We start from the raw sequence: 23,985 nt of genomic DNA, 5'->3' as shown, positions 1-23,985 counted from the left end.
GTGAAGATGGCAGTTAGGGAGGAATTAAGCGAGGGAGCAAATGTTTAGATAAAGTGTAAAAGAATGGGGTTGGAGGCACAGGTGAAGGGGGTAGATTTTGAGAAGAGGCAGGAGATTTCCTCTTAAGTTACTGCTAGAAAAGAAGGAGTCAAAGAGGTGGCAGGAAAATGGAGTGGGTGGAGATGAGCAGGGGAGATTTTAAGGTGATCATTCCTGATGTTTCCAAGTTTATTAATAAAGTATGTGGTTAGATCATTAGGGGAAAGATATGAGGGGATTAGCGGGGAGTGGGTTTGAAGTGGGAGTTAAATGAAGAATGAAGAAATATTGATGTTCAGAGGAGGAGAGGGCATTATTTCAGCTGTAGAGGATATATTTGAGCTGGATGAAGTCAACTTGTCTGGATTTCCACCTGAAGCACTCTGCAGCTGGAGCACAGAAACAGAGGAAGCCTACCGTGGAAGTGATCCAGGGTAGTGGGTTAGTGGAACAAGATCAGCGGAGGGTCAGGGGAGCCAGGGAGTTGGGTTCAGTGAAGAGAATGGTGCTTTAGGCATCAATCTGTGCATTGAGAAAGTATGGAGACCAATTGGGGCCTGATGACTTTAGAAAATTTGAGAGGGTCAAAAGATCGGCAGTTTCTGTGGAGGAACAGGATTGATTTGGGGGGAGTGGGTGTTTGGGAGAGAAGGCAGGTGAGGACATTGTGGTCGGATAGGGAGATTTCTGAGCTGGCGAAGATAGGGATTTTACGGTAACTAGAGATGAAATATCTAGCGCACTTCCAAGTTGACGATTGGGTGAGGTAGGGCGGAACATTGGAGTTGAAGAGTGAGAGAAAGCAGGCGGTGGAAGGGTTGCTGTGAGCAAGCACATGGATATAGAAGTCCCCAAGGCTCAATATAGGAATGGAAGAAAGAAGGAATGTGAAAAAGGGATTCAAATAGTTTGGAAAGTTTCAGGAAGAATCTGAGGCTGGGCGTGGGAATTAGGTGGTGGGGCGTGATCCTGACTAGTAACTGGATTTGGTGGTAAAAGCGGATGATATAGGTTTGAAAGGAACCCAAAGCACTTGGATATTCACCCCACCCTCAGCCCCACATCACATATTTACACATTCATTTATACATTCAATCATATTTATTGAGCACTTACTGTGTGCAGAGCACTGTACTAAGCACTTGAGAAGTACAAGTTGGCAACATATAGAGACGGTCCCTACCCAACAATGGGCTCACAGTCTAGAAGGGGGAGACAGACAACAAAACAAAACATGTGGTCAGGTGTCAAGTCATCAGAATAAATAGAAGTAAAGCTAGATGCACATCATTGACAAAATAAATAGACTAGTAAATATGTACAAGTAAAACAAATAGAGGAATAAATCTGTACAAATGTTTATACAGGTGCTGTGGGGAGGGGAAGGAGGTAGGGCTGGGGGGATGCTTAAAGAGAAGCAGCGTGGCTCACTGGAAAGAGCCCGGACTTGGGAATCAGAAGCCATGGGTTCGAATCCTGACTCTGCCACATGTCTGCTGTGTGACCTTGGGCAAGTCACTTAACTTCTCTGAGCCTCAATTACCTCAACTGTAAAATGGGGGTTAAGATTGTGAGCCCCACGTGGGACAACCTGATCACCTTGTATTCCCCCAGCGCTTAGAACAGTGCTTTGCACATAGTAAGTGCTTAACAAATGCTATTATTATTATTATTATTATGAGGAGGAGGAGGAGGAGAGGAAAAAGGGGGCTCAGTCTGGATAAAGGGGGCTCAGTCTGTACAGTCAGTCTGTACAGATTATACATCTGTAATTCATTTATTAATCAGTCAGTCATATCTATTGATTGCATACTCTGTGCAGAGCACTGTACTAAGCACTTGGGAGAGTACAGTATAACAGAGTTGGTAGACATGTTCCCTGAACACCACAAGCTTACAGCCTAGAGGGAGAGACAGAGATTAATATTAAGAAATATATTACGGGTATGTACATAAGTGCCGTGGGGCTGAGGGAGGAGTGAATAAAGAGTGCAGATCCAAGTGCAAGGGCAGCACAGAAGGGAATGAGCCCACTGTTGGGTAGGGACTGTCTCTATATGTTGCCAACTTGTACTTCCCAAACGCTTAGTACAGTGCTCTGCACACAGTAAGTGCTCAATAAATACGATTGATGATGATGATGATGAGTGGGAGAAGAGGAAAGGAGGGTTTAGTCAGGGAAGGCCCCTTGGAGGAGATGTGCCTTCCATAAGACTTTGAAGGTGGGAAGAGTGATCCCCTTGGAGGGCATTCCAGGCCAAAGACAGGATGTGGACAAGAGGTCCTTGTGGGCGGGGAATGTGCTTACCGACCCTGTTATATTATACTTTCTCAAGCGCATAGTACAGTGCTCTGCACACTGTAAGTGATCAGTTAATACCATTGATTGATTAAAGGGAAAGAGAGGGATGGGGGTGGTTGGAGCCGACGGAGAGCGACAAGGGAGGAGCACGCGGCTGGGTGAAATCCGGCCTGCCGTAGCGTTTGGGAAAGGAGGCAAAGAAGGCCCACTAGCCACCCGGCCATCCAGAAGGTCCCAACCAGAGCTCTGGGCCTGTTTTCCTGCCTCCCTTCTGCTGGGATGGATGGGTGTGGTGGTTCACGAGAGGAGACAGGAGATGGGCCATGTTCCACTCCCAATCTGGAGTAGCTGAGCTAACTGCTCCCACAAAGGAGAGACAGATCAGAGGGCCCAGTGGACAGTGTTCTGCACTCCATAAGTGCTCCATAAATACAATTGAATGAAAGGAGAGAGGTAGTGGGAAAACAGTTGATTAACCATATTAATCAGCTGTAGCTTCAGATGTGGGGCTCATGGAATTGAGGGTATTGTAATTGCTTAGTACAGAGTAATTATAATAATGATGGCATTTTTTAAGTGCTTACTACATGCAAAGTACTGTTCTAAGCACTGAGGAGGTTACAAGGTGATCATGTTGTCCCATGGGGGGCTCACAGTCTTCATCCCCATTTTACAGGTGAGGTAACGGAGGCACAGAGAAGTGAAGTGACTTCCCCAAAGTCACACAGCTGACAATTGGCGAAGCCGGGATTTAAACCCATGACCTCTGACTCCCAAGCTCGGGCTCTTTCCACTGAGCCACTCAATAAATACCTCCAATTGACTGTATAGGAGGCTCTGCACATAGTAAGCGCTCAATAAATGCGATTGATTGATTGATTGATTGTGCAGGATGTTTGTCCAGATTTACCACTGTGGTGTGGTTGCAACCCAGCGTTTGGCTGTACAGAAAAGCCTTAGTTCATTTACTTCAGAAGATCGTGTGCTCCCTGTTGGCAGGGATCATATCCACTGTACTCTCTCAAGTGTTTAGAACAGTCCCGGTTATGTAGCCACTCAGTACATACTATTAATTGGGAATTGTTAATTAATTACTATTAATTGGGAAGTAGCATGGCTCAGTGGAAAGAGCACGGGCTTTGGAGTCAGAGGTCATGGGTTCAAATACCGCCTCCACCACGTCTGCTGTGTGACCTTGGCAAGTCACTTAACTTCGCTAAGCCTCAGTTACCTCATCTGTAAAATGGGGATTAAGACTGTGAGCCCCACGTGGGACAACCTGATCACTTTGTATCCCCCCCAGCACTTAGAACAGTGCTTTGCACATAGTAAGCGCTTAACAAATGCCAACGTTATTATCATTATTATTATTATTATTAATTGACAGAAGACCTGAGTTTGCCTAAACATGGTATGGAATTCATTTTTAGCCAATAGATCAATCATATTATTGAGCTCTTAAGTTGTGCAAAGCCCTGTACTAATCATTCAAACGTAACCCCTGTACTACCTCTCCCAGCAAAGACGCAGTTTGGCGAGCCAGATTTTGACAAAACCTAGTAGGAGATTGGTGCAGGGAAAAAGCCTAGAAGAGGGAAATAAAGAACCAGCCACCTTTTAGCGAAGACTTAAAGGGTTTTAATATGAGAGAGCTCCTGCTCTAGTCCAGCTGGTGCAGGCATTAAAATCGCAGGAGAACAATGAAAACTAGAGGGGCAGGGAGGAGAATGGAGGAAAATCATTTGCATTTCTGAGAAACTGGAAATCCCACATGGCAGTTTGAATACTAATAAGCTGAGAAACTGGAGTAGTGCAGTACACCTAAAAACGGGTCTGAACTCCTGCTGACCCCATCCCTGGGAGAAATCTGGGAGAGTTGGGACTCCTTTTCCCACCTCAACTGGAACCTGAAAAATGGAGCCTCGCTATTACTGAGGTCAGCGAGGCCTGCAGCAGTGTTCTCAATTACTGCTAATATTGACAGCGGGCAGCATAGGAGAGGAGGAATCAGGAAAAAAAAAAACGCAAGTGAAGTTCTTGGGAAGGGGCAACTGGAGTAAAATAATAATGATAATAATAATAATAATAATAATAATAATAATAATAATAGCATTTATTAAGCACTTACTATGTGTAAAGCACCGTTCTAAGTATTGGGAAGGTTACAAGGTGATCAGGTTGTCCCGGGGGGGCCCACAGTTTTAATCCCCATTTTACAGATGAGGTAACTGAGGCCCAGAGAAGTTAAGTGACTGGCCCAAAGTCACACAGCTGACAGTTGGCAGAGCTGGGATTTGAACCCATGACCTCTGACTCCAAAGCCCATGCTCCTTCCACTGAGCCACGCTGCTTCTCAGAGGTTAGGGGAGAAGAAATATAAAGACACTTTTAAATTTAAATTTTCCTGACCAACTAAGCATTTTAGGTTCTTTATTTGAGTTTATTTCAAAAGAAACCCATAGTTTCCGAGCCTCCCTGCCACTCCATCACTGCAAATTTAAAATAGCAGATTTGAAGAGCCGCATGATTACACAATTGCATGCTTCTATTGTGTAATAGTTTTTGCTTCAGGTATTACTGAAAGTCACCATTTTCTTCTTTGCGGACAGCTGAGCATCCTTGAATATCTGCATCCTCTTTTTCCTTGTTGCCGCAACTATTTTCCCCATTATTTGTATGATTTGTTATCCTCCTTGAACTTATTTGCATAGTCATATTACTCTGTGGATTGTTTTCTACTTTGGTTTGTGAACCTTTTATAGCTGAATTACACGTTCTCTCGATACGCTCCCTGACTCCCCCAATGTCTCCATAAACCCCTCTGGTTTGATAAAATTGGCATAACATAAAGTATTTCACTCCTGTGTGCAAGGAGACACTTGATTTTTTTTTCCTTTTCAGTTGAATTCTCTGTACTTCAAGTTTCTGAGTTGCTTCATCCAAACCAGTTCCTTTTAATTGATTTTACCGAGCTTCTTTTAGTCAAGTGTTACGGGTGTCTGAATTTAACTTCTTTCTCCACCCAAATGTCTTTTTCTTCTAGGGTTAATCCATCTTGTGATTTTTTGTGATTAGCTTCTGTGACCATTATTGATTCAGAGACACCGATCAAAAACTGGCAGAAAATTTCCTGGTTCTGCTTCCCTACGGCTTATGGGCACATGGAATGCCATAAAGACAACTGTGCTTCCCAAAACCTTTGAGCCCCGGTGTAAGCATTTGGGCTTTAGATCTGCTGTCTAGACTGTGAGCCCGTTCTTCTAGACTATGAGCCCATTGTTGGGTAGGGACCATCTCTATATGTTGCCAACTTGTACTTCCCAAGCGCTTAGTACAGAGCTCTGCACCCAGTAAGCGCTCAATAAATACGAATGAATGAATGAATGAATTGTGGATACAGCCAGGCATCATTTCGCAGGATGCCTGTGAGTGCTGGAGATCATTTTGTCTCATTTTGCTACCTCTAGGATAAATGAAATTGGCAACCTCTGTGTAACACTAGTAACTTTGTCATTTTGAACTTTTAATTTGAAATCTACCCTCTTTAGAGAATTTCTTAAGAATAAATTTGGATTTTTTTGGTTGACATAGTGATGGTTGAAGTTGGAATCTGTGACAGGACTAGTAGTTATAAGCTCACTGTGGGCAGGGAATGTGTCTGTTTACTACTGTAGTGAACTCTTCCAAGCATTTAGTACAGTGCTCTGACCCAAGCAGTGTTGCTTAGTGGAAAAAGCTTGGGCTTGGGAGTCAGAGGGCAAGGGTTCTAGTCCCGACTTCGCCACTTGTCAGCTGTGTGACTTTGGGCAAGTCACTTAACTACTCTGGGCCTCAGTTCCCTCATCTGTAAAATGGGGGTAAAGACTGTGAGACCCACGTGGGACAACCTTATTACCTTGTACCTACCCCAGTGCTTAGAACAGTGCTTGGCAAATAGTAAGTGCTTCACAAATACAATAATAATAATAATAATAATAACAGTTCATTCATTCATTCAACCATATTTATTGAGCACTTACTGTGTGCAGAGCACTGTACTAAGTGCTTGGGGAGTACAAGTTGGCAACATATAGTGCTCAAGAAATAGGATTGAATGAATGAAAAGCAATTATATTTATTAAGTGCTTACTGTGTGCAGAGCACTGTATTAAGTGCTTGGGAGAGTACATTATAACAGAGTTGGTAGACACATTCCTTGCCCACAAGAAGCTCACAGTCTGGTCAAATATTTACCATTTTTTAGCAAGACTAGAAATGAAGACACCAAAATAATGTGTGTTTGGATGTGTGACAACGAACCCAAGGAAATTTCAGGCACTTTCTACTTTACACAAAATTAGAGATACGTGATCCCCAAGCCTCAGTCTTATTCTCATCCCTCTCTGCTATATAATGACCTTAAGATGAAAAGCGTGTATGGCTCACACTGTACTTGTGGGAAATTGATATGATTGGTCTCCTTGCTGGCAGAGGGTGACATCTCCATAGCCAACCAAGTCAGAAATTTGCCCCTTTTTGCTTGCCTCACTGGCCCCTAGACTATATTTCTGTCTTCTTGGAATAATTTGAATATTTTAAATATAAAAGCTGGAGTCTTGTTGTGTGCTATCTGAAAAGGAAAAAGTTGAGGTATTTCAAGAGCACTCAGGCAGTTTGAATTGGGCTTTTTTTTCCTTGACAACATGGGTCAGAGGAGCTTCCTACACAATCTATGCCCACCCATGGAGATGGCTTTGGAATGAGCTCGGAACAGCACTGAAATGGCTAATTTGGGAGGGCGAGTACTCCTTAAGGTTCTGTCTTACTCAGAATTAGTGACTTGTAACATTTCGTGTTAACAGAATTCTCCATTCTTCAGCTGTGGCACATTGACTTTATTCTTCTCATTCCCTCAGCCTGCCTTTAATGTTACTTTTCCCTTTAAAAAATAGATTTTCACTTCCTTTTGTGCTGTTGGGATGCACACGGACCTTAGCAGACCCACTTGCTCGCTCTTCGTCTGACACTCTCCCACTCATATCACAGCCACACCAGACATACTTCCACCCTCAAGCTTCTACACATATGCTTATATATGAGCACACATAATTCCATTCAGACAGTTCCCTAGCTATGTAATTAGCAATATAAATGTAAAGCATCAGTTTGGAAGTTGGGAGAAGAGGTTAGCAAGGAGCTCAGCCAACAGGGTAGACAGTGGTTCAGATAGCAGATAACTGCTTCCAACCGCGACAACTCCAGGACTACAAATCATGAGGGAACTGAGGCCCAGTGAAGTGACTTGCCCCAGGACACACAGAAGACAAGTGGTGGAGCCAGAATGAGAACCCAGGTCCTCCTGACCCCCAGACCCGGGCTCTATTCTATTTATTTTACGTGTACATATTTACTATTCAATTTATTTTGTTAATGATGTGTATTTAGCTTTAATTCTATTTGTTCTGAGAACCTGACACCCGTCCACATGTTTTGTTTTATTGTTTGTCTCCCCCTTCTAGACTGTGAGCCTGTTGCTGGATAGGGACCGTCTGTATGTTGCCAACTTGTACTTCCCAAGTGCTTAGTACAGTGCTCTGCACACAGTAAGCGCTCAGTAAATACGATTGAATGAATGAATGAATGAATTAGGGAATAAACACATCATTTCTAGAGAAGCAGCATAGCCAAGTGGATAGAGCATGGGCCTGGGCATCAGAAGGACTTGGATTCTAATCCCAGCTCTGCCACTTGTCTGCTGGGCAACCATGGGCAAGTCACTTAACTTTCCCATGCCTCGGTTACCTCATTTGTAAAATGGGGCTTAAGACTGTGAGCTCCACGTGGGACAAGGACTGTGTCCAACACAACTTGTTTGTATCCACCCCGGTGCTTAGTACAGTGCCTGGCAAATAGTAAATGCTTAACAAATATCACGGTCATTACGATCATTAGTATTATCCACTGGCCCTCTGCACCAACACTAGCTCTTTTTCATGTCGTTGCTGTGGAACTAGGTCAGATTATGTTGCCCAAAACCAGAAGACAGGATTGAGGACTTCTGTTTGCTTGCAAATTCATTCCTTTAATCATATTTATTGAGCGCTTACTGTGTGCAGAGCACTGTACTAAGCGCTTGGGAAGTACAAGTTGGCAACATATAGAGACGGTCCCTACCCAACAGCAAAATGAAGACTAGTCTCAAACCTCTCGAAAACGATGCCACCTTCACCCTCGGGTGAAAAGTGGCAAGTTCCGAAGGGCAAGCTAGAACTAAAAATCTGAGCGAATCCCTCCTGCTGGTAGCATTCCCAGCCTGGTTTTATTCCAACAAATCAGGGGTTGGTAACTAGTGGTGCTTTTGTAGTGAAGCCTAGTTTACTTTGAGATCACTGTGTTGGGCTCTGGGGGTATGTTATGAGAGTACTTCCATATATCTTACTTGTACATATCCTATTTATTTTATTTTGTTGGTATGTTCGGTTTTGTTCTCTGTCTCCCCGTTCTAGACTGTGAGCCCGCTGTTGGGTAGGGACTGTTTCTATGTGTTGCCGACTTGTACTTCCCAAGCGCTTAGTACAGTGCTCTGCACACAGTAAGCGCTCAATAAATATGATTGATTGATTGTTATATCTGCCTTATGATTGGTGGGGAGCCTGCCCAATTAGTTGTTATTGGTCCTGTCCTCCCCTCACTCCTAGCCTATTTTTGCCTGTGGGATGAGGATGAGGAGGTTTGGAGGAGGGAAGACAGGATGGTAAACCTAAGGTAGTCTAGGTTTTTCAGGTCATTTAACAACATAACCCCTCTCAGGGTTGCACCTGAAGAGTTTGCAGTACTCTTCCAGTCTTGACTATGGGAGGGAGAGTCAAGCAGAGGCATATCCATTCCATCCCTAGCTTGGGCAGTAGGTAATTATAATAATAATGATATTTGTTAAGTGCTTACTATGTGCCAAGCACTGTTCAAAGAACTGGGGTAGATAACAAGGTAATCAAGGTTGTCCCACATGGGGCTCACAGTCGTAATCCCCATTTTCCAGATGAGGTAACTGAGGCACAGAGAAGTGAAGTGGTTGCCTAAGGTCACAGAGCAGACAAGTGGAAGAGCTGGGATTAGAACCCATGTCCTCTGACTCCCAAACCCTTGCTCCTTCTGCTAAACCTCACTGCTTTGTATCTACCCCAGGGCTTAGAACAGTGCTTGTCACCTAATAATAACTTAACTACCATTAAAAAAAAGGAATATGTACTTAACTGCTGCGGGGGTGAGGTAAGTAGTGCAATCCTTAAAGGGGCACAGACCCAAATGTGTAGTTTCAGAAGGGAAGATGAAGAGTGTGGGGAAATCATTATCATCATCATCATCAGTGGTATTTATTGAATGCTTACTTTGTGCAAAGCACTGTAGTAAATGCTTGGGAAAGTAGAGTACAACAGAGATGGTATGTTCCCTACTCAAAATGAGCTTACAGGCTAGATGGCGAAAAAGACGTTAATGTAAATAAACAATGTATAATTTATAGATATGTTTATAAGTGATGTGGACATGAGAGTGGGACAAATATCAAATACCCAAAGGTCACAGATCCAAGTGCATAGACATCACAGAAGGGAAAGGGAGCCGGGAAAACGAGGACTTAATCAGAGAAGGCCTCCCAAAGGAGATGCGACCTTAATAAGGCTTCAAAGGTAGGGAGAGCAGTGGTCTGGCATATATGAGAGGTTAGTAGTCATTAGTAGCCCTCAGATATAGTAGTATAAGTATATCGTGGCAGGAGAGTTTGCATATGGCGATTGTTAGAGCTATTATACCATATATAGCTACTCATAATGGAAAGGTTTAAGCCGAAGTGTCAGACAAAGTCAATTCCCCGGTGCTGGGCAGCAATGACATGGGAAAAAAAATCAAAGGCAAATCAAAATGTTGATCAATGACAACGGCAGAGACTCAGGTTTTTACTGCATGGAAGAAGGCAGTGGTAAGCCACTTCCATATCTTTACCAAGAAAACTCCTTGGATGCATATACCAGAATGACTTTATGACAGAAGATGGGACATTCTGAAGAGGGCGTGTCCATGGAATTGCTATGGGCCGGAAACAACTCGACGGCATTTGAAGAAGAACTTACAGAAAGCCCTTTATAAATTCTCACAGTTGCTTTCTCTGTTTTGTTTTTTTCAGTTGTACCTGAGCTAAAATTTCTATGCGGAGCGGATCTACTAAAGACATTTCAGACCCCTAATGTCTGGAAAAGTGAACATATTCAAGAAATAGTGGAAAGGTTTGGTATAGTGTGCCTCAACCGGCCAGGGTACGATCCCCTCCGGTACATCTCTGAATCCGCTCTTTTAACTAGGTATCAGCATAATATCCACCTGGTTGAAGATTGGAAGCAAAGTGAAACTAGCGCCACGCAAATACGACAGGCCATACGCCAGGGAAAAAGTGTGAAATACCTGGTTCCAGACTCAGTTATTGCCTACATTAAGGAGCATAATGTCTACCCAGAAGAGTAAATAGAGAAAGAAAAGGAAATGCTTAGCACATGCTTTTAAAAAGCACAATATGGTGAAAAATACAGTTGATGGTTAGTGATCATCCTATATTATCCTTTGCCTCTCCGAGATAGGGGTTAAGAACTTCTGGTTTTTGCAGAAGTTTCTGAAGTCATTTAAAGACTACATATGTGAATCCCAGCAAATTCAAGTCCACTTTGCAGAAGTTTCTCTTTCATCGTAGTGGAGGATGGGTTGAAATTTTTATGGGAAGAAGTAGTGAACTATCTTTGGGAACTCATTTATCAAGGACTACTTTGAGGCCCTCTTATTTTGTGCATATGTGCCCTAGAAAGTTACCTCCTGCACTCAGTACAGTGCTCTGCACACAGTAAGCGCTCAATAAATACGATTGAATGAATGAATGGGTGTTAAATGGGTGTTCACGTGTTTAATAGAGATCACGTTTTTGAGAAGCAGCATGGCTCATTGGAAAACGCACGGATTTAGGAGTCAGAGATCATGGGTTGTAATCCTGGCTCTGCCACTTGTCAGCTGTGTGACTTTGGGCAAGTCACTTAACTTCTCTGTGCCTCAGTTACCTCATCTGTAAAATGGGGATTAAGACTGTGAGCCCCACGTGGGACAACCTGATTACCTTGTATCTCCCCCAGTGCTTAGAACAGTTCTTGGTACATAGTAAGCGTTTAATGAATACTACCATTATTATGATTATTAATACATTTTGTAAGGATGAAATGCAACTTGATATTTTTAATCAATATTTTTGCAAATGTTGCTCTGAAGAGTATAAATAGTATATTTGCCATTTATGATATTTGACAAGATCGGAATGGCCTCAACAGAGAATTAAATAATAAAAATATTTTAAAATCTTTTAAAAGAATAGAAGATTTTAAATTCAGAATAGACTCTGTGTTCAGCACTTACTGTAGTATACTAAATATGCCACCAGGAATTATTTCCACTGTACTACTCTCCTATATGCCCGGTCAGTCAATAAAATAAGATATTTTCTAAGCAGACGTTTTTCAAGTATCATTTCAATAAAGTTGATATTTTTGAACATTACCCTATCAGTGGATATGATAACCAAAGTTTAACACTTATCTCTCTACTTTTCCTGTTGCTGGAAGAAACAAAACAAATAAATCTTTCCTCTAAGGATTCTTTTGGTACTTTTAAATGTGCATTCTTGTTAGGATTCAGGCTAAAATATCACAAATTTAAATCAGAAGCTACTAGTAGAAAGTTTCATTTTTTTCATAGTTCCACATTCATGATGTTTTTTCATAGTTCCACATTCATGATGTTGCTGTTATCTGATGTTGCTGTCAGAGACCATTCACAGATATGGGCTGTTAATTTTTCTATACAAGTTGGGCGGCACAGAACTCAGGAGACTTCCTCCGTTTTCCAACATGACCCTGAATGTTTTGGGGTAGGAGGTATTTACTTGTTTATTCAATTAATAAATAAATCATATTTATTGAGGGTTTACCATGTGTAGGGCACTGTAATTAGCACTTGGGAGAGTAAGAGTACAACAGACACATTCTCTGTCCATAACAAGCTCATTTTCTCCCTGAAATTCACTGAAAACAATTAACTCAAAACTTCTTTTCCTAAGAAGTTGGGATGTCCCTGACTTTGATTTGTTTTAGTCTTTCATAAACATTGATGCACTGCACACCAAAGTAACTGAAGAATGCATTCCTAAAGTTTGTTTATTCATTACCATCTATTATTTCTTTGACAAAGGTGAATATAGACTGTAAGCTCATTATGGGCGGGGAGTGTGTTTATTGTTATATTGTACTCTCCCAAGTGCTTAGTATGGTGCTCTGCACACAGTAAGCATTCAAATGCAATTGAATGAATATGGGAAAAACATGCTGCATTAAAGTATTAGTACAATACTAATGTGGCCTAGCAGAACAAGCACAGGCCTGGGATTCAGAGGTCGAATCCCGGCTCTGCCACTTATCTGCTGTGTGATTTTGGGCAAGTCACCGAACTTCTCTGGGCCTCAGTGACCTCATCTGTAAAATGGGGATTAAGACTGTGAACCCCACATGGGACAACCTGATAACCTTGTATCAACCCCAATGCTAAGAACAGTGCTTGACACATAGCAAATACCATTATTATTATTATTATTATTATTATTATTATTATTATTATATGCTTGCTACTTTTTTTTATAAGTGGAGCATTAACTTTTGGAAATTTGCATTCACAATCTTCCAAATGTTTCCAACTGGGTATTTCCTCCCAAGACTCATTATGGAAATGAAAGATAGTTCTGTTGCAGAGATTGCCTGGTCTGAAGTCATTTAAAGACCACATATGTGAATCCCAGCAAATTAAAGAGTCAACTTCTAGACTCAAGAATTTACCATGACTTTGTTCCCGTCATTCCCCTGTGGTTTCACAATATATGTCAACTGTCATTACAATTATTTTTTGATTCTCATTTTTTCCCCCTAAGTTCCTTGAGGGCAGGGATCATGTCTACCCCTATACTGTACTGTAATCTCCCAAATGGCTAGTTCAGTGCCGTGTACAAAATAAGCATTCAATAAATACCATTGATTTATTGATTGATTAAAGATTCCTGCAAGGAGGAGAAAATATCACCATCTGTTGGCTTTGGAATTCTTTATTCATTACTTTTACATTCTTCCACATAGTAGCTTTTCACATCTTTTTCCATTCTTCGAAGCTTCTAGTTCACATTTTTATTTTGCATGGATGGAAATATAATGATTTTGGCTCTTGGGTAAAATATTTTAAGGTGTTTAATGCAATAAAATTTCCGGTCTTAAATAATTATGTTTATCCAATGGTGCAGTTTTTCCCAATAAGACAAATTTCATTTCCCAGTCTGGCAGTGGGTGGAGGTGAGGCATAGAGAATGATTCATTTTCAACATATACTTTGTCACCTGGGGTGGAATGATATAAAATCATATTTAAAATTTATAGCATCCCACAAAGTTAAGTTTCGTAATTGAGTTAGATTTATCAATCACTCAGTGTTATTTATTGAGCTGTTATTAAATGCAGAGCATTGTGCTAAGCACTTGGGAGAGTATTATGCAGTAAAATAAGCAGTTATGTTCCCTGCCTATAATAAACTTATATATAAATGTACAGTTCTTCTCTTCTCCACTTCCCACCTCTCTTCTCACCTCCCCTTAGCAATACTAATAATAATGATGGCATTTGTTAAGCGCTTACTATGTGTGAAGCACTGTTCTAAGCACAGTGGGGGATACAAGGTGATCAGGTTGTCCCATGTGGGGCTCACAGTTTTAATCCCCATTTGACAGATGAGGTAACTGAGGCCCAGAGAAGTTAAGTGACTTGCCCAAAGTCACACAGCTGACAAGTGGCAGAGCTGAGATTAGAACCCATGACCTCTGGCTCCCAAGCCTGTGCTCTTTCCACTGAGCCACGCTGCTTCTCTCCCCTTGCTCTTCAGTCACTGCTATTTATTCAGCATTTACTGTTCTTGCAACATTTTTTCCCTCTATCTTCCTCTCAATCCTCCTACTGTACACACACATGCATATACAAAAACATATATATGTGTGTGTGTGTGTGTGTGTGTGTGTGTGTGTGTGTGTAGTATCTACCAGAATATAGGTGGCTTCCCTTCCTTACAATTTTATACTGTTTTGTTTGCAGTTTCATATTAATAGACAAGTTCATTTTAATGGGCTTTTATTACTTTTATTACAAATCACAGTGATGTGAGGAAGTTTTTTCAGAAACCTTTCCAAAATGATTTCTTTGAGATTTCTAGCTTCTTCAGTAATTGCATTAATAGTATTTATTAAGTGCTTACTAAGTGCAGAGCAGTGTACTAAGTGCTGAGAATGAGTATATAAGTGGGAATTAGATAGGTACCTTATCCTTCAGGGAGATCAGAATCTTCAATTAAATTTTGATTTCCCATAGGGCAGGCATATCAAACTCACTCCCAAGTCTGGACCTTATAAGCAGCTACACTGGTTACACTATCAATCAAGGGCATTTACTGAGGGCTTACTGTGTACAGGGTACTGTACTAAGCACTTGGGAGAGTGCCAAAACCAGCAGTAGCATTGCTCCAATCAGCGTAGAATATCAATAATAATAATAATAATAATAATAATGGCATTTATTAAGTGCTTACTATGTGCAAAGCACTGTTCTAAGCGCTGGGGGGGTTACAAGGTGATCAGGTTGTCCCACGGGGGCTCACAGTCTTCATCCCCATTTTACAGATGAGGGAACTGAGGCCCAGAGAAGTTAAGTGACTTGCCCAAAGTCACACAGCTGACATTTGGTGGAGCCGGGATTTGAACCCATGACCTCTGACTCCAAAGCCCGGGCTCTTCTCCACTGAGCCACGCTGCTTTTCGTAATATGATTAATCAATCGTATTAATTGAGTGCTTACTGTGTGCTCTTGGGAGAGGACAATATAACAGAGTTGGTAGACATATTCCCAGCCCTCTATGAGCTTACACTCTAGAGGGTGAGAGAGACATTAATATAAATAAATTATGGATATGTACACAGTCTTCTAGACTGTGAGCCTGCCGTTGGGTAGGCACCGTCTCTATATGTTGCCAACAAAGCGCTTAGTACAGTGCTCTGCACACAGTAAGTACTCAATAAATACGATTGAATGAATGAATGAGTTCAGTACAACAGAGTAGATAGACCCATTTCCTGCCCATAAGGAGCTTACAGTCCAAAGGGGAAGTAGACATTGATCAGTTTCTTTTAGTAGAATTATGACTCCCACCCACTCACAACATATTATTCAAAAAAAAAAAGAAATTAAATGGCTATTAGACTATTTCTTTTCTTGCAAATTGGGTCAGAGGTCTGTGGGGACGGGAACAGTGAGCCATAGGTAGAGGCTAGAAGGCAAAAAGGGAGAGAGACATAGAGATACAGAGTGACAATGTCAGAGAACCCAAAAGAAGCACCAGAGAGAGACAGACATTGGACGTTCATTTTTCCACCCATTCTCACACAACTCACCCAGGGGATTTTCCCCATGTCCAGCCAACGATAGCAATAGCAGCAGAAGCAAGAGAGTTGGAGGATAGTGCTGAACAGTCAGGCCTGTATTCTTGCATTTGTATTTTCACCCTTTATTCACCCCTCTCTCAGCCCCATAGCACTTGTGTACATATCATAATTTATTTATATTAATGTCTCTCTCACCCTCTAGAGTGTAAGCTTGTAGAGGGCTGGGAACGTGCCTACCAACTCTGTTATATTGTCCTCTCCCAAGAGCACACAGTAAGCACTCAATTAATACGATTGATTGATTGGTATTTTAGGCTGATGGAGCAATGCTACTGTGGGTTTGGGCCTAGTTGCATCTAGATTAGCCCCAGAAACCCTGAAAACTCCAGAGCAGGAGAAACAGCAGTGACAGTAGAAGTAGCCAAATGGACCACTGTAGTATACAGGATAAATTAATCCTTTTCAATTATTCAGAGCATGGGCTTTGGAGTCAGAGGTCATGGGTTCAAATCCCAGCTCTGTCAATTGTCAGCTGTGTGACTTTGGGCAAGTCACTTAACTTCTCTGTGCCTCAGTTACCTCATCTGTAAAATGGGGATTAAGACTGTGAGCCCCCTGTGGGACAATCTGTTCACTTTGTAACCTCCCCAGTGCTTAGAACAGTGCTTTGCACATAGTAAGTGCTTAATAAACGCCATCATTATTCATTCAATCCTATTTATTGAGCGCTTACTGTGGGCAAAGCTCTGTACTAAGCACTTGGGAGAGTAACAGACACACTCCTGCCCACAACGAGCTCACAGTCTAAAGGGGGAGACAGATGTTAATATGAATTAATAGATTAAATAAATAAATTACAGGTATATACAAGTATATACATATGTGCTGTGGGGATGGGAGGGAGGATGAATGAAAGAGCAGGTAAGAGTGGTGCAGAAGGGAGTGGGAGAAGAGGAGAGGAGGGCTTAATCAGGGAAGGCTTCTTAGAGGAGATGTGCCTTCAATAAGGTTTTGAGGTGGAGGAGAGTAATTATCTGTCTGATACGAGGAGGGAGGGCATTCCAGGCCAGAATTGGGATGTAGGTGAGAAGTCGGCAGTGAGGTAGACAAGTTGGAGGTACATTGAGAAGGTTAGCATTAGAGGAATGAAGTGTGTGGGCTGGGTTGTGTTCATGTTTGTTCACTAGGCTCTTTGGTTGACTGTTTACTGTACCCACTGTTCCTCCTGAAACTTGCAAGGTCAACGCGAATGTTAGAATAGCTCATTCTTCATATTATCTATCAATCAATCAATCAAACACATTTATTGAATGCTTACTGTGTGCGGAGCATTGTAATAAGCTCTTGGGAGAGTTCAATGTAAAAGAGATGGTAGACCCGTTCCCTGCCCATAAGGAGCTTACAGACTAGAGAGAAGACAGACATTGAAATAAATTATGGATATAATAATAATGATGGCATTTATTAAGTGCTTATCATGTGCAAAGCACTGTTCTAAGCACTGCGTATTAAGTAGACGGGGGCCCCTGGATATGGACCCAAGTGCTGTGGGGCTGAGGGTGGGGTGAATAAACAGGGAAGCAGTGTGGCCTAGTGGATAGAACACAGGCCTAGGAGTCAGACAGACCCAGGTTCTAATCCCGGCTCTGTCGCTTGTCTGCTGTGTGACCTTGGGCAAGTCACGTCACTTCTCAGTGCCTCAGTTCCCTCATCTGTAAAATGGGGATTGAGACTGTGAGCCCCATGTGAGACAGGGAGTGTGTCCATCCTGATTACCTTGTATCTGCCCCAGCACTAAGAACAATGCCTGGCACATATTAAACACTTAACAAATACCGTTAAAACAATTCAAATGCAAAGTGAATAAAGGTTACAAATCCAGTGTGTTTCCCCTGTCTCTCTACAAAACTGTGAATTCCACTGGCATGTAGGATCCCAGCCACGCCAGCCTCCATCTTGGGCAGGGAGCAATATGTTCAGGAGATGTCGAGTGGGAGGAGACGTTGGGCACACCAAAATTGGTTGTAAAAGCAGGAAATCACAATTTTATCAATTTTGACTCCTCCGCTTGAATTTATAGTTCTTTCATTCTTCTTGGAAAAACCATCATCAACTTTTTTTGGTTCTTAGTTTTATATTTACCAAAATGCACAAAGAAGATATAATAAACCCCCCAGATAAACAAAAATCTCAATAGATGGATTTTCTGACAAGAAACCAAATAAATGGTGAACAAGAGACCAAATGCATCCAAATGCAGGAAATGTGTTTGCCAACTTTGTTATACTGTTATATTGTACTCTCTCAAGAGCTTAGTGCAGTCCTCTGCACACAGTAAGCACTCAATAACTACGATTGATTGATCATATTGATCCCACATGATTTCCCCTCCATGATGTAATGATCATGTGTATGAATAAAAATTATCCTGAAATTTTAAATGAAAAGAAAATTGCATTTGTATCTTTTCTTATTTTCATAGAAGTGAAATCTTGAAAATGAATGTTCCTTGAAAACACATCAATCAATCAGTAGCATTTATTGACCCCGATTCTGTGTGCATAACATAGTACTAAATAATTAGGCAAATGCAATGTAATTACTTGACATCCCTGCCCTGAAGGAGCTTATGATATGATACAGCTATCTAAATGTTTTACAGACAGGAGGAAGTAATTGAATATATGATGTATTTCCAGAAGTTCTGTTCATTCATTCAATCCTATTTATTGAGCATTTACTGTATGCAGAGCACTGTACTAAGCACTTGGGAGAGTACAATACAACAATAAACCAACACATTCCCTGCCCATAAGGAGCTTACAGGCTGGGAGATGGACATCAAGACAAATAAATGAATTACAGATATGTACATAAGTGCTGTGGGACTGGGAGAGGGGAAGAACAAAGGGAGCAAGTCAGGGTGACACAGAAGGGAGTCGGAGAAGAGGAAAGGAGGGCCTTAGTCTGGCAAGATCTCTTGGAAGAGATATTCTCTCAATAAAGCCTTGAAGTGGGGGAGAGTAATTGTCATATTTGAGGAGGGACAGCCTTCCAGGCCAAAGGCAGGACGGGGGCTAGGGGTGAAAGGCGAGATAGGTGAGAATGAGGCACAGTGAGTTTAGCACTAGAGGAATGACATGCAAGCTGGTTTGTAATAATGGCATTTATTAAGCGCTTACTATGTGCAAAGCACTGTTCTAAGCGCTGGGGAGGTTACAAAGTGATCAGGTTGTCCCAAGAGGCTCGCAGCCTTAATCCCCATTTTACAGATGAGGTAACTGAGGCCCAGAGAAGTTAAGTGACTTGCCCAAAGTCACACAGCTGACAAGTGGTGGGGCCGGGATTTGAACCCCTGACCTCCGACTCCAAAGCCCGGGCTCCAGTAGCTAGATGAGATAGGAGGGGACAAGGTGGTGGAGTGCTTTAAAGCCAATTGTGAGGAGTTTTTGTTTGATGCAGGGAAGGATAGGCAACCACTGGAGTTTTTTTAGTTATATGAGAGCCGTGAGCATTTAAATTCATTCATTCATTCATTCAATCATTTATTGAGCGCTTACTGTGTGTACAGCACTTTACTAAACACTTGGGAAGTACAAGTCAGCAACATATACAGATGGTCCCTACCCAACGACGGGTACACAGTCTAGAAGGGGGAGATGGATAACAAAACAAAACAAGTAGACAGTAGTTATATTACTGAAGCCTCTTACCGAAATTCATTCATTCATTCAATCGCATTTATTGAGCGCTTACTGTGTGCAGAGCACTGTACTAAGCGCTTGGGAAGTACAAGTTGGCAACATGTAGAGATGGTCCCTACCCAACAGCGAGCTCACAGTCCAGAAATATCACAGAGGAACCAAAATGCCGCAATGTTCCTCAGGGTGCCTTTCTTGCCGTTGGCCCGCTGGGAATTCACAACAAAGCCTGAAAAGTCCAGGGTCAAAGCTGCCACGGGGCCATTGCCCCACCCGTCACCTTTCCCGTCTCCTTGGCGGTCTTCACTCAGGCCAGGCCTCTGAGGAGGGGGCTCTCCTACATCTGCGGGTGCCTCTGCATCCCACTCCCCAGCTCCACGGGGTCATCCGGAGCCACTGTCCTGTTCCCCCTCAGAGACCCCTGATCTTTCAGCCCTCCTCCAGTTTTCCAAAGTCATGGTGCCTTACTGGGTTTCCATACCTACTCTTCCAATCAATCAATCAATTAATCATGTTTAATGAGCATTCACTGTGTGCAGAACACTGTTCTAAGCCTTTGGGAGAGTGTAATATAACAGAGTTGGTAGCCACGTTCTCTACCCACAGTGAACTTACTGTCCAGAGGACTTCCTTCTTTCAATGCACTCAGTTCCTCCCTCTGCGATGAACTCAACTGCCTCGCTCTGCTGTCCCTTAATCAGTCTTGTACCATCAACCCTCATATCTGGATCACTTCCCCAGTATGCTTCCTCCGCTCTTTTGCTCAAGCTTCAGATCACTGCTGGTTGAAATCCAGACACCAGACAGACCTTGTTTTTTTCAAACTTATCCTTATCAGCTTTAATTTTGCTCTTCTCCCAGCAGCAATACCTCTCTATTCTTCAGTCCCATGTCCATTGTCGGCACCAGCTCTTCTAGACTTTCAACTTCCTCCTCAAACCTCCTGCCCCCTCTCCTCTCTCAATTCTTACCTCTAATGACCATGCCATCTATTTCATTGATAAAGTTGGAGCCATGAGGCAGATCTTCCTAAAATCTCCCCTCCTCTTGGCCCCTCTTTGATTCTCCCATCTTTCCCAGCAGTATCTACCGCTTCCTCTCAAAATCTAAAAACCCCATCCACCTGCTCTTCTGACCCCATCTCCTTGCACTTTATTAAAACACTTGCCCCCTCCTTTCTTCCCTCCATGACTACCATCTTCAACCTCTCAATTACTTTCTGATGGCTCCCTCCCACTGCTTTCAAACACACCCATGTACCCCCATCCTAAAAAAACCCAAAAAACCCTCCCTTAACCCTATGTCTCCCTCCAGTTATTGCCTCTTCTCCCTCCTACAGTTCCTCTCCAAACACCTTTATTGAGTTGTTTTCATTAGCTGCCACCACTCCTTCTCCAATTACCTTCTGGTCTGGTATTTCCTCCTGCTTTCAGTACATCTCTACCTGGATGTCCCACTGACAACTCAAATTAAACATGTCAAAATAGAAGCCCTTATGTTCTGACTCAAACCTTGTCTTCCCCCTGCCTTTCCCATTACTGTAGACAATACTACTATCCTCCTTACCTCACCAGTCTGTAATCTTGACATTATCCTCGACTCTCTCATACAATCCACATATTCAATGTGTCACTCAAACCTGTTGATTCTACCTTCACAGCATTGCTAAAATCTGTCTTTTCTTCCTGTTTCAAACTTCTACCATGCTGATCTTTTCCCTCTCCCCCTCCCCATCCCCCCGCCCTTCCTCCTTCCTCTCCCCACAGCACCTGTATATATGTCTGTACAGATTTATTACTCTATTTATTTTACTTGTACATATTTACTATTCTATTTATTTTGTTAATGATGCGTATCTAGCTTTACTTCTATTAATTCTTCTAGACTGAGCTCACTGTTGGGTAGGGACCGTCTCTACATGTTGTCAACTTGTACTTCCTAAGCGCTTAGTACAGTGCTCTGCACACAGTAAGCGCTCAATAAATACGATTGAATGAATGAGGAAATGCAAGACTGCAGAGTGAGAACGAGATCAGATTGGAGATATGGATTTGGGAATCATCCACATAGAGGTGGTAATTGAAGCTATGTGAGCGAATGAATTCTCCAAAGGAGTGGGTGTAGATGGAGAATAAAAGGGGACCCAGAACTGAACCTTGAGGGACATACACAGTTAGAGGGTGGAAGGGAGAGGAGGAGCCTGTGAAGCAGACTGAAAATGAGTGACCAGAGGGATAGGAGGAGAACCAGAAGGGGACAGTGTTAATGAGGCTGAGGTTGGATAATGTTTCCAGGAAAACAGAATGGTCGACAATGTCAAAGGCAGCTGAGAGGTCGAAGAGGATTAGGACGGAGTAGAGGCTGTTGGATTTGGCAAGAAGGAGATTTTTTTTGACCTTTGAGAGGGCAGTTTCTATGGAATGAAGCAGATGGAAACCAGATAGGAGGGCATCAAAGAGAGAATTGGAGGAGAGAAACTTGAGAGAAGGTATAGACTTTTCGCTCAATGAGTTCGGAGAGGAATGCTAGGAGGGAGATGGGGCAATAACTGGAGGGAGCTGTGGGGTCAAGGGAGGTTTTTTTTTAAAGATAGAAGAGACATAGGCATGTTTGAAAGCAATGGGAAAGAAGCCATTGGAGAGTGAACATCTGAATACAGAAGTTAGGGAGGGAAGAAGGAGGCAAGTGTTTTGATAAGGTGGAAGTGAAGGGGTCAGATGTGCTGGTGGAGGGGGTGGATTTTGAGAGAAGGCAGGAGATCTCTTCTAGAGATACTGCTGGGAAAGATGGGAGAGTTGAAGAAGGGGCAGGAGAGGAGATGGACTGAGAGGGGCAGGGGAGATTTTAGGGAGATCATGCCAGATAGTGTCAATTTTCTCAATAAAGTGAGTGGACAGGTCATTAGGGGCAAAGGATTGGGGAGGTGGGGGGACATGGGGGTTTGAGGAGGGAGCTAAATGTACGAAACAATTGGTGAGAGCAAGGGGCTTGGGTGTCAATAAGGATCCACCTCCACATCAAACAGAAACTCCTTACTATTGGCTTCAAAGGACTCAATCAACCCGCCCCCTCCTACCTTACCTCGCTGATCTCCTAATACACCCCAGCCCACACACTACTCCTCTGGTGCCAGCTTGCTCACTATCCCTCGATCTTGTCCTTCTTTCCACCAAACACTTTCCCACACCCTCATTGTGGTCTGAAACACCTTCTCTCTCCTACGTATTTGTCAGACCACCACCCTTTCCACTTTCAAAACCTTACCATTTATTTATTGAGTATTTATTTAGTACTTACTGTGTGTAGTCCCCGCTCAGGGTCACACCTGGAGAGTTTCCAATGCTCTACCTGTCTTGGCTATGGAAGGGAGAGTCAGGCAGAGGCCTATCCATTCCATTCTTAGCTTGGGCAGTGGCTAGTGGGTAGAAGGCAATTTGCTACAAGTCAAAACTCACCCATGCTGGGCAGCAGCGGCGTAGGAGAGAGTCAAGGGTGGAGACTCAAGTTTACCACATGGAAGGTGGCAATGGTAAACCACTTCCATATCTTTACCAAGAAGACTCTATGGATACACTACCAGAATGATTGTAGATGAAGAGCGGGGTGTTCTGGGAGAGGTGTGTCCATGGTGTTGCTATGGGAAGGAAACGACTTGGCGGCGTAAGACAAGACTGTGTGCAGAGATGTTTATAGAAATGAATAATTTATAGTATATAATCTATATATCTGTAGGTGCTATGGAGTTGAGATTGGGGCTTATTAAGGTCACTTCTCCTTCAGTAAGTCTTCCCCACTTACATCATCTTTCCCTGACTCCCTCTACTTTCTGCATGGTCTAATGTACTTGGAGCTATATCCTTTGGGCACTTTGTATTCCCCTCTGCCCCCACAACCCCAAGTCCCACAGCACATATGTTCATATCCAGAATTCATTTATTTATACTGATGTCTATCTCTCCCCCTAGACTGTAAGCTCGTTGTGGGCAGGGAATGTGCTTACCAACTCAGTTGTACTCACCCCAAGTGCTTAATACAAAGCTCTGCACACAGTAATCACTCAATGAATACCAGAGACTGATTGACTCCCTGCAATCTGACTTCCTCCCTCTTCCCTCCACAGAAACTGCCCTTTCTAAGGTAAACGATGACCTTCTTGCCAAATATAATGGCCCTTTTTCCATCCTCTCAGCTGCCTTCAATACTATGGACCCCCCCACTGCTGCTGGAAACATTGTCTAACTTTGGCTTCATTGGTACTGGCCTCTGAGTCTTTTTGTTGGCTCATCTTCTGCTTTGCTGCTGATCCTTTGCCCACATACCCACTTTGAACTAGAACTCACACCCTTCTCATATCCAACAGACCACCACTCTCCCTGCCTCCAAAACCCTACTAAATTCACACCACCAACAGGTAT

At 42.7% G+C, this 23,985-nt stretch overlaps 1 protein-coding gene across 2 annotated transcripts in view; it reads left to right on the top strand.

The window, feature by feature from the left end:
* NMNAT3 (nicotinamide nucleotide adenylyltransferase 3) overlaps window positions 1-11,013 on the top strand; it is a 77,846-nt gene extending 66,833 nt beyond the window's left edge. For both annotated transcript variants that reach the window (XM_038750607.1, XM_038750615.1), the window contains exons 6-7: window positions 4,006-4,013; window positions 10,503-11,013. In XM_038750607.1, coding sequence (XP_038606535.1) covers window positions 4,006-4,013; window positions 10,503-10,837 — 343 coding nt within the window. In that variant the 3' untranslated portion in view covers window positions 10,838-11,013. The remainder of the gene's footprint in view (window positions 1-4,005; window positions 4,014-10,502) is intronic.
* Window positions 11,014-23,985: the final 12,972 nt, after the last annotated feature.

Source organism: Tachyglossus aculeatus, chromosome 1 (assembly GCF_015852505.1).
Source record: "Tachyglossus aculeatus isolate mTacAcu1 chromosome 1, mTacAcu1.pri, whole genome shotgun sequence".
NCBI lineage: Eukaryota > Metazoa > Chordata > Mammalia > Monotremata > Tachyglossidae > Tachyglossus > Tachyglossus aculeatus.
This window is presented reverse-complemented; position numbering and strand designations above follow the sequence as displayed.